This window comes from Cyclopterus lumpus, chromosome 19, assembly GCF_009769545.1.
Source record: "Cyclopterus lumpus isolate fCycLum1 chromosome 19, fCycLum1.pri, whole genome shotgun sequence".
In the NCBI taxonomy this organism is placed as follows: domain Eukaryota; kingdom Metazoa; phylum Chordata; class Actinopteri; order Perciformes; family Cyclopteridae; genus Cyclopterus; species Cyclopterus lumpus.
In genome coordinates, this window is record NC_046984.1 from 5828735 (window position 1) to 5843877 (window position 15143).

Genomic DNA, 15143 nt, shown 5'->3' on the forward strand with positions numbered 1-15143 from the left:
ACTAATATAACATATCACTGGGTAAAATGTCAGGATGTTTTTTTTTCAGATAAATGTGTAATCACTTAGTCACTTAATAAATGTCTTGTTCCTTTCACTCAAGAAATACATGTTTTACAGTATTATGTTTCTTTAGATATTGAGTGTACATTTTGTTAAATAAGGGCCTGGATCTATAGATTTGAACCAAATCTAATACTTGTTATAAGAATGACATTTATGTAGGATAGCAACTCTCATATGATTTATAAGGTGCTTTACAATAATGAAATATTAAAAAGGGAAAAAAAATCACCAATTCTTCTTTTCATCTTTCTGCTACACCTGCATCTTTGCTTTTTTATTATCATGCCTATTGCCTGCTCATGAGATGCACTCACCAGTTCCCCCCCCCCCAAAAAAAAACTGAACTATCAATGAACCTGACAAGAATATGCAGGAGAAAGTTCCACTTTTACGTTAACACTTGGATGTAGTCTGGACATTAACCAAATACAGTCTCCGCCTCTGCCTTTCCCAGTCTTTGAGAGTGGTGTAATAACCGACAGACAGTAATGTACTCTACAGTAGGTCTGTGCTACAGGAATGTACTGAGGGTGTTATCCACAGTGGCCAGATGCAGGTACTCGGGGAGGTCGCCCTCAGACTCCACCTCTGATTCCTGGTTCTCGTCTTCCTCCTTGCTCTGACTCGAGAGCGGCTTCTTCCTCCGGATGGAGCCTCGAGAGCGCCGCTCCAGGCACGTCAGGATCATGTTGGCGAGGTCCTGCTGGAGCCGCTGGAAGTTCTCACTGGAAAAGCAGGAACCAGTACATGAACAGTGAAAGCTGCACAATGTGCAACAAATACTAATGAAATGATCATGCCTGAAACGGGTTCAAATAAATATCTGGGGTGAAAACCTTTCATCAACTTACGTTGTGGGTGGAGCTGGGAGGTCGTAGTCTTTGCCTTTCTCACCTGTCAACCAGTAGGTTGTCTCTGTGCCTTTACCCTTGAAAAACACACATTTACACCATTTGTCATCCACGGTTCAGTCGAGTGTTTCGAAGGTTCTATTTTAAAATGGTTCTGAGATGTTCAGTAAATGTAAAGAAGCTCATCTTTACCTTCGCACACGTTTCTCCTCTGATCTCATACTCAAACTTGCACTCTGTCCTCTGCAGGATATTTATAGTGGGCTGACTGACGTGGATCCGCAGGGCTGCAGCATATTATAGATAAAACAACAGGCATCTGTTTTTCGGCCAAACGCTTGGCTGGAGCACACCAGTTAGCAACGTGAATGTCTTGGCATGCATGTTTGTGTTTCTCTACTCACGGTGTCCAGTAGACTCCATACGAGACGCCGTGTTGACTGTGTCTCCAAATAAACAATATCTGGGCATCTTTATCCCCACGACACCGGCAGCACAGGGACCTGGACACACAAATATGTTCTCCATCATAGATTTCAACCGTTCACAAAATGAGTTGGACGACTCAAAAGGGAGGTGAAGATTTCAGAAGGAATCGGGGAATGGTTGTGTTGAGCATCGGGTTGTAAAGTTCAAGCATTTAATTCCCACAAAGAAGAAGGAGCGGTTACTGTAACACTTTATTATAACTGCTTGAATATATATTGCATATTAACTGTCTCTTACTGCGGGGGAGTCCCACAAGGAAGAAGACTTGGTTATTGCGCTCTATATATAAATACTCTTGTTGAAATAAATCCAATATACTTTGAAATAAGAGTGTAGAAATCTACTCAATGGGGAATCCCGTTTAATGAAAGCAGATTTTCAGGTTATCGAGACACCAAGGTAAAAAGAGAAGGGTCCTCCTTGGAGTAGGCGGTTCCCTTACGCCCCAGGACGAGGTCCGCACTAGGGCGTAATGGAGCAATTTAAAGGTTGGGCCTTACACTGCATTTAGGACAACAGACAGACCATTTACACATTTTAATGGAAGATTGAAAAATAATAAACTTAATCCAGAGTTTAGTGCCCTCTACCTGAGTGAACGCCGATGCGTATCCACACCGGGATGCCAGGCAGGTGTCGGAGCTGGAAGTTACAGATGAACTTCAAGATGTCCAGCGCCATGCGGCAGATATCCACTGCGTGCCTGTTCCCATTTCGCTTTGGGAGCCCAGAGGCCACCATGTAGGCGTCGCCAATCGTCTCCACCTGAGTGTGGATGGAAGAAAATGATGGTGTTGGAGGCAAAATGTAGTCGTGTTGCTTTCTTCTATCTTTGAGAGAAACACTGGGTGAATTGGGACATGCAGATCCTACATTTGAACACAGGGTGGCGCAGTAACATTAAATGGCATATAGGTAAGTGCCTGCAAATGAGAACAGGTGCAGATGGGAAGCAAACAGTTGGACTGGAGGTTGACACGGAAATGCTAAATTAACAGTATTGAAGGCCTCTGAAAACCTGGTGAGGAGGCTTGATCTGAATGGACGGGGGACCCGGGTCCACTTGGGAACTGTGGGCTCAGGAGCAGCAGTGTCCGGCTGCATGGTGACACATTTTCTCACCAGGAGGCGATTCTTTGGTTTGCCGGAGGTCTGTGCCCAGGGGAGGATGCCTGTAGGCACTGATGGCCTCATCAAAGAAGAAGATTTGGCAAAGTGGCCACACATGGTGTGAGTGTTCCGAGAATTCAAGCTGATGTGGAGTTGTTGATGGGTACCAACACCTTCAAAAATGCTTGGAAACAGACCGTATGCCATTCTGCCAGATGCTATGGGAGTGGGTTAGTAATGTTCAAAGATGCACCCAGCTGTGGGAGTGACTACCACGCTGCTACTGTTACCAGCATCTCCAGTAAAAAACCTGGACTGTTTGAGAGGACCGGCCTCTATATCTAAAGAAGATGGAAACAAGTATAGTACATCTCCGAGCTCTTTTGGAAGCGCTGGCTAAAAGAATACCTGCCTTTGCTACAGGAGCGGCAAAGGTAGAGTATGGAAAGACAAAGTCTTGTTCAAGGAGCCACGAAGTTCCTGCTTCCTCGGACGAGTTCTAAAGACCTATCCAAGAAAGGACTGGTGCGATCTGTACAAGTGCAAACTAAGACTAGCACGCTGGACAGGCCAGAGAGCAAACTTTGTCTTCTACAAGAAGCGGACACATAAGCAACTGCTTACCCTTGGGGTTTTTTTGGGTTTGTTTTTTATTATTATTATTATTATTATTATTATTATTATTATTATTGTATTATGGGTTTATTCACTGGACAGTGAATCTGTTTGTGGCAGAACACCCGTGATTTTCTCCCGTTTGCCCTCTAGTGGCTTTACAGTGGAAAAGTGTTAGGGCCTCTACAGATGGCGTCTGCGTTGTCAATGGAGATTTCTCCATCTATTGAATTGCGCCCATGCCAATACCTTGTACACGTCATGGTGGTCGACGATGCTGTCAAAGCCCCCGTAGATGTCGTTGAGCATGTCCACAACTTCCATCGGTGTGCTGTACTGGCACAGCGTGGTGAAACCGACGATGTCACTGAAGTATATCGTCACTTCCTCGTACAGCTCTGGCTCCACCACACCGGTCTCCTTCAGGCTTTTCACCACCGGGCTACAGGGAGAGAAACCAAGACAGGTGAAACACGATGATGCACCTGTGCTTTCATTCCTGGTCAATCGGCTAAAAATAGGTGTTGTCTAACTTTGAGGTAGGATGTGTTTTTATTATTATATAATCGGTGTTCCCAGACCAGCGTGTCTAACATGTGGTGTGCTCCTGTAAGCGTTGACAGACCCAGGAAGCAGCATGTAGTTGAGGCAGTCCGCTCTGTCCCTCTCAGCTTTGTAGAGGGCCGTCCTCTCCTCCACCAGGTGCTCCAGGTTTCTGGAGTACATCTGCAGTCTTCTTATCATGTTATCCATGTAGCTCTCATTGTCCTGGTTGTGAATTTTACTAAAGGAAAATGGAGGAGGGTGAAGGAAGGGAAGGGGAAAACACTAACTTTCATTAAAACAAACTACAGCAATGTACTCAATTCATCAGGTCTTCAGGAGGCTAAACCAGCATCAAGAACCCGTTAAAATAAAGAAAGCGATTACCTGATTATTTTCCCCAGACAGTTTTCAACCCTCTTAAAGTCAGGTCTTTTTTCTGGATCCTCATCCCAACAGCTTTTTATCAACATGTACACCTACGAGACGGAGGACACAACGCTTTAAAGACACATCAGACACACAAGATGGCAGATGAACACGACTTGCATTAACTCACCTCTAATTCTTTCTCCGAAGCGGTCTCAAAGTTAAGATCAGGTCTGAAGTAGGACATGATGACCTTGTCAAGCTTTTCTGTTTGCGAACACATTACGAATGACTGAATTCCCCACAAAGTTACTTACAATATGACTGAGTATGTGTATCACATCAAACATTTTCAAACAGTCCCTCCAGATTAGAAATTCTTTTGGTTTTCAGGGGCTCAACGTGTGAGTGTGTCGGCGTGTCACACCTGCTCGGTCGGAGCAGCTCTCGGTGTAGAAGGTGCACTTTCTGAGAACGATCTCGTGAGCGATGATGGCAAAGCTGTACACGTCTCCTTTCTGAGAGGTGCCCTGTCTCCTCAGGTGCTCCGGAGCAGTCCACAAGTCTGAGGGGAGGAAGAGGAGAGGAGACACAGAAAGGGTGGATGTGAGAACGGGGATGAGACTGACGGAGGGAACATAAATCAGATACACTGTTGTTTCACCTTTGCCGAGGCTGAGAAAGCTATTGCACCCAAAGTCTGTGATCTTCACCACCATGCGATTGTCCACCACACAGTTGGTGGACTTGAGGCGACCATGCACCTGGATGTGACTGGCATGGAGATAGGACATGCCCTGCGCAGAGGATTCACACACCATTTAGATTAAAGGAGCAGTACGTCATCTAGGACCTCTACTGACCTCTGCTGGCTTTCAGGGGGAACAACACGTTTTAGCTCAAATATTCAGCTTGATATAAACTTTATAAGCCCTCCAAAATATGATATAATCATAATATAATCACTGTATTCTGTATACAGTTTCAAGAGTACTACTATATGGTGCTTCTTATAATGCATGTAAGGAAAACCATGTCCTTTTTTTCCTTTTTTTTAAAAATACAGATTAATAAATAAAAAGGAACTAGTGGTGTAATGAATTCATCATAGAGGAGTGAGTTAAATATTCCCATTATAATTTAGATCAAGTTTTTAAATCCATATAATTTAGGCAAAACATCTACGTATGGGTCCTTTCTGCCCTGAATCCAATAAGGGATCCATTTGGTTACAGGTGTTTTCACAGGTGCATTCTGATGGCAGGTGATTGATAATTGAGTGTGGTATTCAAATGGCAATATGTATGTTGTTTGCTACACATTTAAATAAATGTATAGCAAACAACACACACACATTTTTAGTTTTGAATGATGAGTCTATTGTAGATAACTCTGATTTGACTTTGTGTTAAGCAGACGGTGTGCTTATGGGTTATCATACCTGGTCATTAGATACATCGGTTAGTGCTTTCAATAATTGTGTCACAAGTACCAGCTTTTGTGTAATTGAAAAAAAAACTTAATTGGAGTCGAGGTTTTAATAACACAGAGAGGCAGAGGGAAATATAATCTCTGAGACGTATATTGTGAGTCGGAGTTGTGTGTGTGATGGAACAACGTGTTAGAAGAGCGTCTGTGTGGAGCTGCACATGTGGCGCCCCCTCTTCAGTCATTCACAAAGCTCCATAAACCCCAAATACAATACAGCACTTCAGAGTCACATCTATTCGTTGTTCGACAGCAGAGAGTTTCTGTGTTACCTTGGCGATGTCGTACATGACGGAGATCTTGAACTCCCAGTCCATGAAGGTCTCCTCTGGGTACGAAACCTTGTCATTCAGCACATACTGAGAAGGGAGGGGCAAGAAATCTAGTGAAATGATTGCATTCTGAACGGTTATTTGATATCTTTTTTTTTTTTTGCTTGTCCTGTAAATGAGCTACTGACATTGTGGAGGTGTACATTTGATATGGAGCATGCCATACGTACCCTGAGCGACCCTCTCTCTCCGTACTCAAACACTCCAAACACACTGTGATCAATCTTCACTGTGCCATAAAACTTTGTGAGGTTGTAATAGTCGATTTGCTTGAGCTGCAGAGGAAAGACGAAACAGAAGTGGTACAGAGGTCTAGCTCGGACAAACATTAACACAGGATGGGCACACACACACACACACACACACACAGGACTGAAAGACATAGACAATGAATCAGCTTGAAAATGCTTAAATCACACAAACCACCTGCTGTGTGCGCGTCTGTGTGTGTGTGTGTGTGTGTGTGTGCGTGTATATATCTTACCGCGTGAAGTTCTATCATCCGGGTAAAGTCCTCATCTGAGTACTCCAGCTCCTTCAGAATCACAATCTGAAAAGGATCACCAGCATCAGTCACACATGCAAATAGCATGCAGATTGATTTGACTGTCGTGTCCGGCTACCTTCTTATCGTAGAGCGCACGGCGGATCTGGAATTTCATGATTTTCCTCTCATCTTCAATCTGACGGGGGCAGATGGAGTTAACGTCATTTTATTGTCTGTTGTAGTGCATTAATGTTGAAGGACAAGGTCAAAGTGATTTGATCCCAGATTTCTGACTGCAGGACAAAGCTCACTGTCCCGTTTGGGTCAATAAGTAAAAGTGTGTGTAAAAGGAGCCTCGATACTGAGAGAGGTTGACGCTCCCTTTACCTTCAGAGAGATGACATTGTGCTGGTTGTTCTCCAGCAGTGTGACGAGATCAGAAGAGATGTGGAACCAGCGCCTCCTGACCTGGCGTTCTCTCTTGTTCTGTCTACACAGGCAAAAAACACCCTCATGAAATACTAATTACAACATAGCACATCTACGGGCACCCAAGACGTGCACTCAACATCTGCTCACCCTTGGAAGTCCCAATGTTTTTAAATCGTACGCAAAAACGCCACTTGTTTTATTTATTCGGACCCTTCCGGTTGGTCATAAAAAGGTATTTAAAGAGATCCAGAAAACTGCCATTTGAATCTTTTCTAATTCTAAACCCCCAAATACTCTGCATTTTATTAACATCCATCTATACGAGCTGTTAAAAATAGATAGAAGACATTATACATGTCAAAGTAATCATACACATACACATACATATCTCAAATACTGAGCCTGATAGCTTTGTAGTTCAACAATGGTAAAAGAAATGTGTCAGTGTTCACTTTCTTCATTTATTTTAGGCATTCAGCAGACATTGCCATGGAAACAGTGGTCAACCTGAAGCTCTGTGGCTTTAGACACACTGAGTGTGCCGCCATAGCATGCTCAGCTAACTTTGGTCGTGGTCTCGGGTTTTGTTTGGTCTGTTATATTTTGAAGGCCCTCGTGGGTCCTGTGTTTTGGTTTCACTACGTCAGCCCTGCAGTCACCAGACCTCCGGCTCAACAGTCTCTCCCACGTGTCCGTCCCTTCACCTCCTCTGTTCCTTTGCTGTTCATCGGCTCATCCTACCTTATGACAGGGAGTCGTGTTGGCTGTTACGTGCCCGGGAAGTTCTTCACTCCATAAATAATTCACTGCACACATCTGCCTGTCTGGTCTGCGACTCACCTGTAGAAAATGAAGGCGATGGTTGCCACCACCACCACTGTAACAGCCAACACGATGACAATGGCGTTATAAAATGCCGGGTCTGAAGGAGTGAGCACAAAAAAACAATGTTGACTTTAAAAGCTTGCAAAAAGAATCAAACGTCTCACTCTTTATAACACATCTTACTGACAGTAATAAACAGCTAATGGTCACTAAACTCCGTCATCTACACCCGTACCTTCGTCTGGTCTGAAATTAGGAAGTTTCTTTCCCCAGATGAAGGAAGGGTTCGTCTCAACCACTTTGGTTACTTTGAGCTCCGTGTCGAATGTGAATAAATGTTTGTACTGTGGAATACAAATTACACATTTCAGAGCAATACACGGTATGACAGCAAGAGATTCAGCACAGGGAGATTTTATTACTAAGGATCCTTGTGAGATATTGCTGACAAAAAGTAGAGGAGCCTTTTAATATTCACTGCAGAATGGCATATCACTGAACACAGGAGAGCGCTGTACCTTGTTGTCAGATGAGGTGTAAATGACGGAGAGGTTCACGTCTCTGTCTCCGTGCTTGTCCAGCTTGTAGTTTCCAGCACTTCCTGAGAAGAACAACAGTAACGTCTTTATTCTCAAACGTATGGCAGACACTGTGTTCGCCACGACGTTGTCAGAGATCTGCTTTCTGGAACCTGTGTACTGTTGATTCACTTGATTTTTAATAGGTTTTTATTTATGTTTCTGTCATTTGAGAAAGAAAGAAAAGACGCAACTGATAAACGAGCCTGACGGAAAGAACAGCTTCTCTCTTGAGTGCGTCTCTCAATCACACGCTCACGCCCAATTACACACAGGCGACTTGCAGCTGCTGCCTGGCAGCTTCAACACCTCATCGCTTCATCAGCAGTTGGCAGCTTCCATGTGTTGGACCGTAACCGATGTCAACTGTGAGGACAGCTTCCACTGGCAACGAGGTCCTGTCAGCAGGATTTTCAATGCACGTTTCTTACCCCACACCTTGTGAGTACTTCATGAGCTGTTTGCAGTATGTATAGACTCCATATGTTTAGAACCTTTGGGCCAATTAAACTAGACTAGGAGGCCACAGCCATGCTACCCTGTGAGGCCGTGCTGAATAAACTCTGTGGCAAACACAAGTTTATGATACTTGTGCAATTTGTTCAGCAACATCGTCTTCAAAAATTAACACCACTTACACTTTATGATTTTTGAAGCGTGAATGCAATCGGCAGAAGTAAAGAATCTAACGCTGGTCTTTAAACTGACTCCACCGCGGTCGCACGAGCACACGTTTTTGCAACAAGGCTGTTAAGGCGGACCGATCAGCGTGATGACATTTCGTTGTCCCATTTAGCATTTTTTAAGACATATAAAAGTATTTTATATATCGTAGAACAAAACATTAAAAGCTCCAGAGATTTTGATATATGGCACAGACCTTATTTAAGGCATATAACGAAAACCCATAAAAAAATGTTTATTAGCAGGAAACACAAAGTAAAGTTGAGGCTAATGGGATCGTCGTTAGTTTAGCGGGTATTTTGGTCTTCAACCAAAGTGTTTGAAAAATTCAAATATTAATGATGGAAATCATCTCGACAGCCTTGTCTGATCTCCGTTACTCAGTGCAATTGCACTTATCCCTCCACCAAATTCATCTATTTCAGTCTTTTTCCTTATTGATTTCTTTTCTCAAAGTGTTTTGGCCACATCCTAGAAATTGATCCAAAATTATTGATTCAACATTACAACCAGACTGAGTGCATTAGAGGTTCATTCCCTCTCTCCCAGTATCTCTCCCTCCTTCCTTACCATTAAAGGAGATGTTTCTGAAGTAATTCACATTGACAAACTCCATCTGCTGAATCTCTGACTGAGGTTTTTTAGCAATTTCCCTCATCACTTCGCCTATCAGCAGCACTGAATCATGGTACGCGGCCATGTAATCGTTCATCTGCAGAAAAAAGAGAGAAAAGTTGATGATTTGAACTACTTTCTAGATAATAGTCGCTATAAGAACAACTGCTCTGTAGATTATTCAGAGGAACAGGAACACTGATGCTGGAAAGAAATGTTGCCACCTATGACCAGCACCTTTCCAAGAGTGAGATAAAGTGCAACTATGACTCCACTGTGACAACAAGACTCCAGGAAGTCACTCGGCAGGTCCCACACTTAACCCTTGAAAAATGGAAATGTGTCCCCACCGTGTTGTTCTTCACGTCTGTGTTGATTGTGTAGTTTCTGGTGTTTGGCATAGTCAGTACCAACACGTTCTTCATGCATGGCATTGACGATGTGTTGGTGTAGTATTGATCACTGTGGAGAGAAGGCAGGGGAGGCCTTATTTAAAGTGATCATGTGCACAGCCAAACGCCTAGAGATAACAGAAACATGAATAGAGGATGTGCATCAATATAAACAGAATGGTCCATGACATTTGTGTGATGATACTTATTTGTCATATAGTATGTGTACATCTCAAAGAAGGGTGTGGGAATGAAAAGGGCCATTTGTAACCAAACATTATAATAAGTGTGACCATGTTTACAGGTCAAACCCCTGCAGAAACAACAAAAGAGATTTAATTAATGAATCAAGAGCACTGACTTGTAAAGATCAATAAGGATGAAGAGAATATCGCTGCCGTCGGCCTCTTTGGAGCATCTTTTCACCTCTGCTACATCCACCGGTGATCCACACATGATAAACACTGCAAACAAAGAAGCTGTATGTAACACCACAGACCCGGAGTGTATGCCTTTCTTTAACATCGTAGCCTTGGAGCAAGGCAAACGCTCTCTTCAACCCTCTGGCTTGAACCACAAAACTTAAATTAACACCAAAATACCCTCTTTTTTTTTTGTTTACATCATTCACCAACGAGGAACAAAAAGTCACTCTGAAAACTGTTGCCAGTGTGACCTGTGGATCATCCATTTATCTCCATTATATTGGCAGCAGATACTGGAATGAGATTAACCTTTATTGTACTACTATATAAGTATATACGGTATATATTGCACAAATGAAATCCTGTACACTGCCAAAGGCGTGAGACTTGGCAACCCTGACTACACTCTTGTATCAGTACTACTTAGATACGGCACTTAAATCAGACACGTGTATTGCACATTTTTAAAGAAAAGTCTTACGGTTGCTTGTCCTGTTCTTTGGTGATGACAGTACTTTTTTCAGGTCATCTGGTTTGCGCAGCACCGTTCTCCGAACATTTTGGGTAAAGTTGCTTGAGTCTGTATCCAGTGCATTAATATACCTGTATCCATCGCATTAATATACCTTAATATAATAGCATCGCTTAATAGAACAGATGTATATTATATCATTTCAACAAGCCATAATGTGCGTCTTCCTACACACGCTTGTGATCACCTTGTGTGATCACAAACGAGGCAGATGTCAGATGTCAATGTCATTCTCTCGGTGACTCACCAAAAGCAATCCTCAGTGTTGATCTGTTTCTTGTAAACATAGGCCGTCTCCCACTCAGGTTTGATCTGGTTGTCGTCTTCCCAGAACTTGACGAAGAAGTTGTCAATCTTGCGCGCTGGTGGTAGGAGGCGCTGCAGGTTGAGCGTGTAGTCGCAGGAGAGACCAAAGCTTCCCGCCGACATGATGGGCGTGCTGAGCTTCAGACCTTTTTCCAGACTGACAGAGAGACAAGTAAGGAGAGGAAAAGGGTGGAAAGAGAGAGAAAGGTGGAGAATTGCATATACCTGGAGGCATACAATGGTAAGGTGGATCTGAGAGACATCCGCTTTAAGAACACTGTCCTTTACCACATTTATACATGTTTTTTCAAATATATAAGCAGTAATGTGCAGTTGAGCTTGGAAAAAAATGCACTTACTCAAACATTTGGAAAGTGGCGTAGGTGCAGGTGGGACCGAGCACGGCACATCCCAGGGAGTCCTCGTTCTGCAAGAGATTACAAATGAGCTCGAGTTGTTTGTTTCACATTCGAGGGCACTGCTCATGTGGCTGATTTTAGGCGCGCTGGCATACTTGCTTTTAACTACATGTGATTAGTTGTTTACGTTGGGCAACATCAGGTTGATGCCGCCTCTGAGTCGATATAGCTTTTAATCCTCAAGCTCATGCACACTAAGCACACTAGCAGGTTAGAGCGCACGTATGAGTCTAAATTGGATGAAAATATTTAGAATAATAATAATAATCCATTTAATTTATATAGTGCTTTTCTAGATACTCAAAGACACTTTACATTATACACCGTAGACACAGCTACGGGAAGCAATGCAGGGTTAAGTGTCTTGCTCAAGGACACATCGACTAGGGTGGGGATTGAACTGCCAACCCCTTGATTGAAAGACGGGCATGCTAACCACTGACCCATTTACTTACCATCAGGCTCTTTAACTCGTCCACTCCCTCACACGCGCTGCTCTGGCAGCCCGTGTGTCGATAAAAGGTCGGTCTGATACCGCCAAATTTAGCTGTGAGATTAAACCCTGTCCCTAAAAGAGAAAAGAAAAGAGAATTATGGGTGTCTTTCGGTCGTTAAATCTCTTCTCCAAACTATTATCCTAGTTTAGAAACCATAAGCAGACACACAGCAGGGCGATTTGCTTGTTCAAGCTGTGTGGATGGGGGACTGTGTTGTTGCGGTGAATGCAATAATGTGTATCGAGATTTAAAGAGTTTGGATGGTGGTTTCCTTTTTCTTTTTTCTAAAAAAAAAAGACAAGAGTAAACATGCAGCGCAACAACTTACCTTCTCTAAAATTAGCATTTCAAGCTAACTAGCTTACCACCGAAGTAGTTTGGACCAGTTATTTAAACTAGGCCTATAATACTTTATCATGTTGTGGTGTTACTTGTCATGTAAAAAGGAAGCCCTCTTCATGTCTAGCACACGCTCTGTACTGTAGTATTTTCCAAGAGTGCGGGAACCTGTCCTGGATGCAACCTTTGTCATAGGCTAAGCTAGGCTAGGCTAGGCTAGGCTAGGCCAATGTTAGCGGTGCTACCAGCAACCTGAACAGTAACAACAACACTGCACACAGACGCCACATTTTAGGACACGACCTGATATTTCATAGAATAAAATACTAATGTATTCTGCAAATCTTTGCAGTATAGTCCCAAATGTGTACTCCAGAATACACAGTAATGCAGTTTAATATAATATGAGTCCATAATGTGATTTAATTCTTTGAACACATGCAGATGTCTTAATGTTGTTTTCCTTAGTATTTTTGTGTACTGTATTACCTTCTGCAGTATTAATGGTTGAGTCTGTCTCAATGGCCTCCAGTATTTTGTCCTTCACAAACCTCAGACTCCAGGGAGACTCGTCATCTTCCAGCAGGACCACATTGATTGTAATCCCATTCAGACATTGTTTAATGCCCCGACACGGAGCAGCAACAATCCCCAAGACGCACAACCACCACCACCCTGTTCCCATTTTCAGCTCTGACGTTTTTTGAGCTGTTAAAGAGAGTCCATGATCTGCTGAACACTTTTACGTCTTTTTCTCTGCTTCTCTTCCAGAGTTCAGTGCCGTTAAGTCACCAAACGCTCCAAAAACGTCCTCTTAAATTGTGTTTAATCCACGTCTGATCCACAACGGAAACTTTACTTTACAAGAGCGATATCCAGTAGCTGAATCCTTGTCTGTGTTCTTCTCGGAGTCGTTCGCATTCACGATCTCTCTGTGGTGGCTCACCTGTTCTTTCCACATCAAGTTGTTAATATACAACCTTTAAAGGCACAGAGGCGGGCCATATAAGCTTCTCACTGCTGCTGTGCCAAGGTCTACATGGCCACAAACACACAGAGCATAGATTGCTGGTCATATCCGCAATCTGTCAGTGTGATGTAAAACAAGCTGCACCTTTACCAGCAGGTTGCTGGCGAGGCCTTGCTCTCATGTCACCTAAGGTAAATGTATCTAGACATAGACCTGAAGCTCACATTGGCAGCCACACAGCCCATAGCATGTGCAGAATATGGGAGATGTTGGTCACATGCTTGGAGTGACCAGGACCAGAAATTTCTTAGTTCTCTCAATGTTGCTTTTGGCCTCTTGGGAGCCTCCCTGAAAAGTGTCCTCCTCTTCCTCTCATTAACTTCATCGAGTTGTCTTTGCAATGTATCTGTGGTGCCACACATCTCCACTTACTGGTAATGGTTTTGACGGTGCTTCATGGTACATCTGATGCATTCAATATTCTTTTTATGTCCCTCTTTGATTGTCACTTTTCAACAATTAGATCTTGCTGTTTCTGTGGGAGCTCTTTGTGGACCACGGCTCTCCCAGCAGAATCCTACAGCAAAAGCTGAGCCCAGTTACAGCTTTCATTTTCAAAGGCTGAAGCAATCAGGGTGTTGTAGTTTGTTTTATTATAAATGTTCCTAATAATCAGCTACTTCTATTTTTCTTTCTTGGGAGACCACAACAAGAGAAGAACAAATGTGAAATCTGCGTTGTTGTTATTGCTGTCTTTACATTTCAAAAACCTGCAATTTCATTTGAGCGTGACGATCTTTTATACCTCCTGTATGTGTCTGTGCTCTAACTGTACGTGTCGGAGACAAGCAGACAGCAAACACCGACACAGCTCGTAAATGTCTGAAAGACAACCCGTGGAAAGGAAAGCAAGGACAGAAAAGGGAAGAGCAAAGGTTGGGCCATAAAGCTCATCCCAGATTACGTGCTGTAAAACAGCACACACGTCTGTGGTTCACAACACCCGGTAATACGTTACTGGGTCAGACTGGATGATATAAATTACCAATGTCCTCACTCAATTAGTACTACCTCTTTAGTGTGAACATCACATAAAGGCCACACACACACACACACACACACACACGCACACACAATGTAATGACAGGAATTCATTATCAGCTCATTACTTGAAACAATCAACTCACAGAGGATATCTCCAGGTACCTTCTGTCTATCTATATCACACACACACGCACACGCACAGTCAGAACTATCAGTGGGTGACCAGATTTCCCATACTTCCTTAATGACACAAATGTTGCTCATCTATCACTGTGACATCGAGGGAAACAACCTGAAACTGGCAATAACCTTTGTGTGTGTGTGTGTGTGTGTGTGTGTGTGCGCTTTGCTTCATAATCAGAATGTCTGCATTGTCATTGTAATGTACGTTTGTGATAGAAAATAATATAATAAACAATAGTAAAACAAAACCATTTCTCCTCATATATATTTATTATCCAGTGATGTTGCTCCTGTTCTCAGCATATAGTTTCACTGTTCTGGGTGAAGGATTTGTTTTGGATTTTGTTGTTTTGTTTTAAAATGGACAAACAGCATGTTGGGATTGTTGCATTTCACCATGTGTGTCAGCTCAGCCCACGTGTGTCAGCTCAGCCCACGTCTGACGTGATTTCTCACACGTTATCACACCGATTGGCCCAAACGGGGTGTAAATGCTTTTAAAATTCCCATGTTTCTGCTGCTTCGCCAGTAAATACTTGATCATATTTGTAT

General features: G+C 43.0%; 1 protein-coding gene across 1 annotated transcript; it reads right to left on the reverse strand.

Annotated features, from left to right (window-relative positions):
• Nucleotides 1–394: 394 nt before the first annotated feature.
• On the reverse strand, nt 395–13079 carry si:ch73-139e5.4 (heat-stable enterotoxin receptor). Its single transcript, XM_034558318.1, has 27 exons — nt 12884–13079; nt 12014–12126; nt 11499–11566; nt 11081–11296; nt 10783–10904; nt 10238–10340; nt 9835–9946; nt 9440–9581; nt 8126–8208; nt 7843–7951; nt 7623–7704; nt 6738–6840; nt 6487–6546; nt 6348–6413; nt 6034–6138; nt 5804–5890; nt 4708–4840; nt 4471–4608; nt 4234–4310; nt 4062–4153; nt 3757–3915; nt 3381–3573; nt 1997–2171; nt 1322–1420; nt 1110–1204; nt 918–994; nt 395–791 (listed from the first exon to the last, which is right to left on the reverse strand). The coding sequence occupies exons 1-27, from the start codon at nt 13077–13079 to the stop codon at nt 578–580; spliced, it is 3219 nt and encodes a 1072-aa protein (XP_034414209.1). The 3' UTR covers nt 395–577.
• Between the last annotated feature and the right edge of the window lie 2064 nt (nt 13080–15143).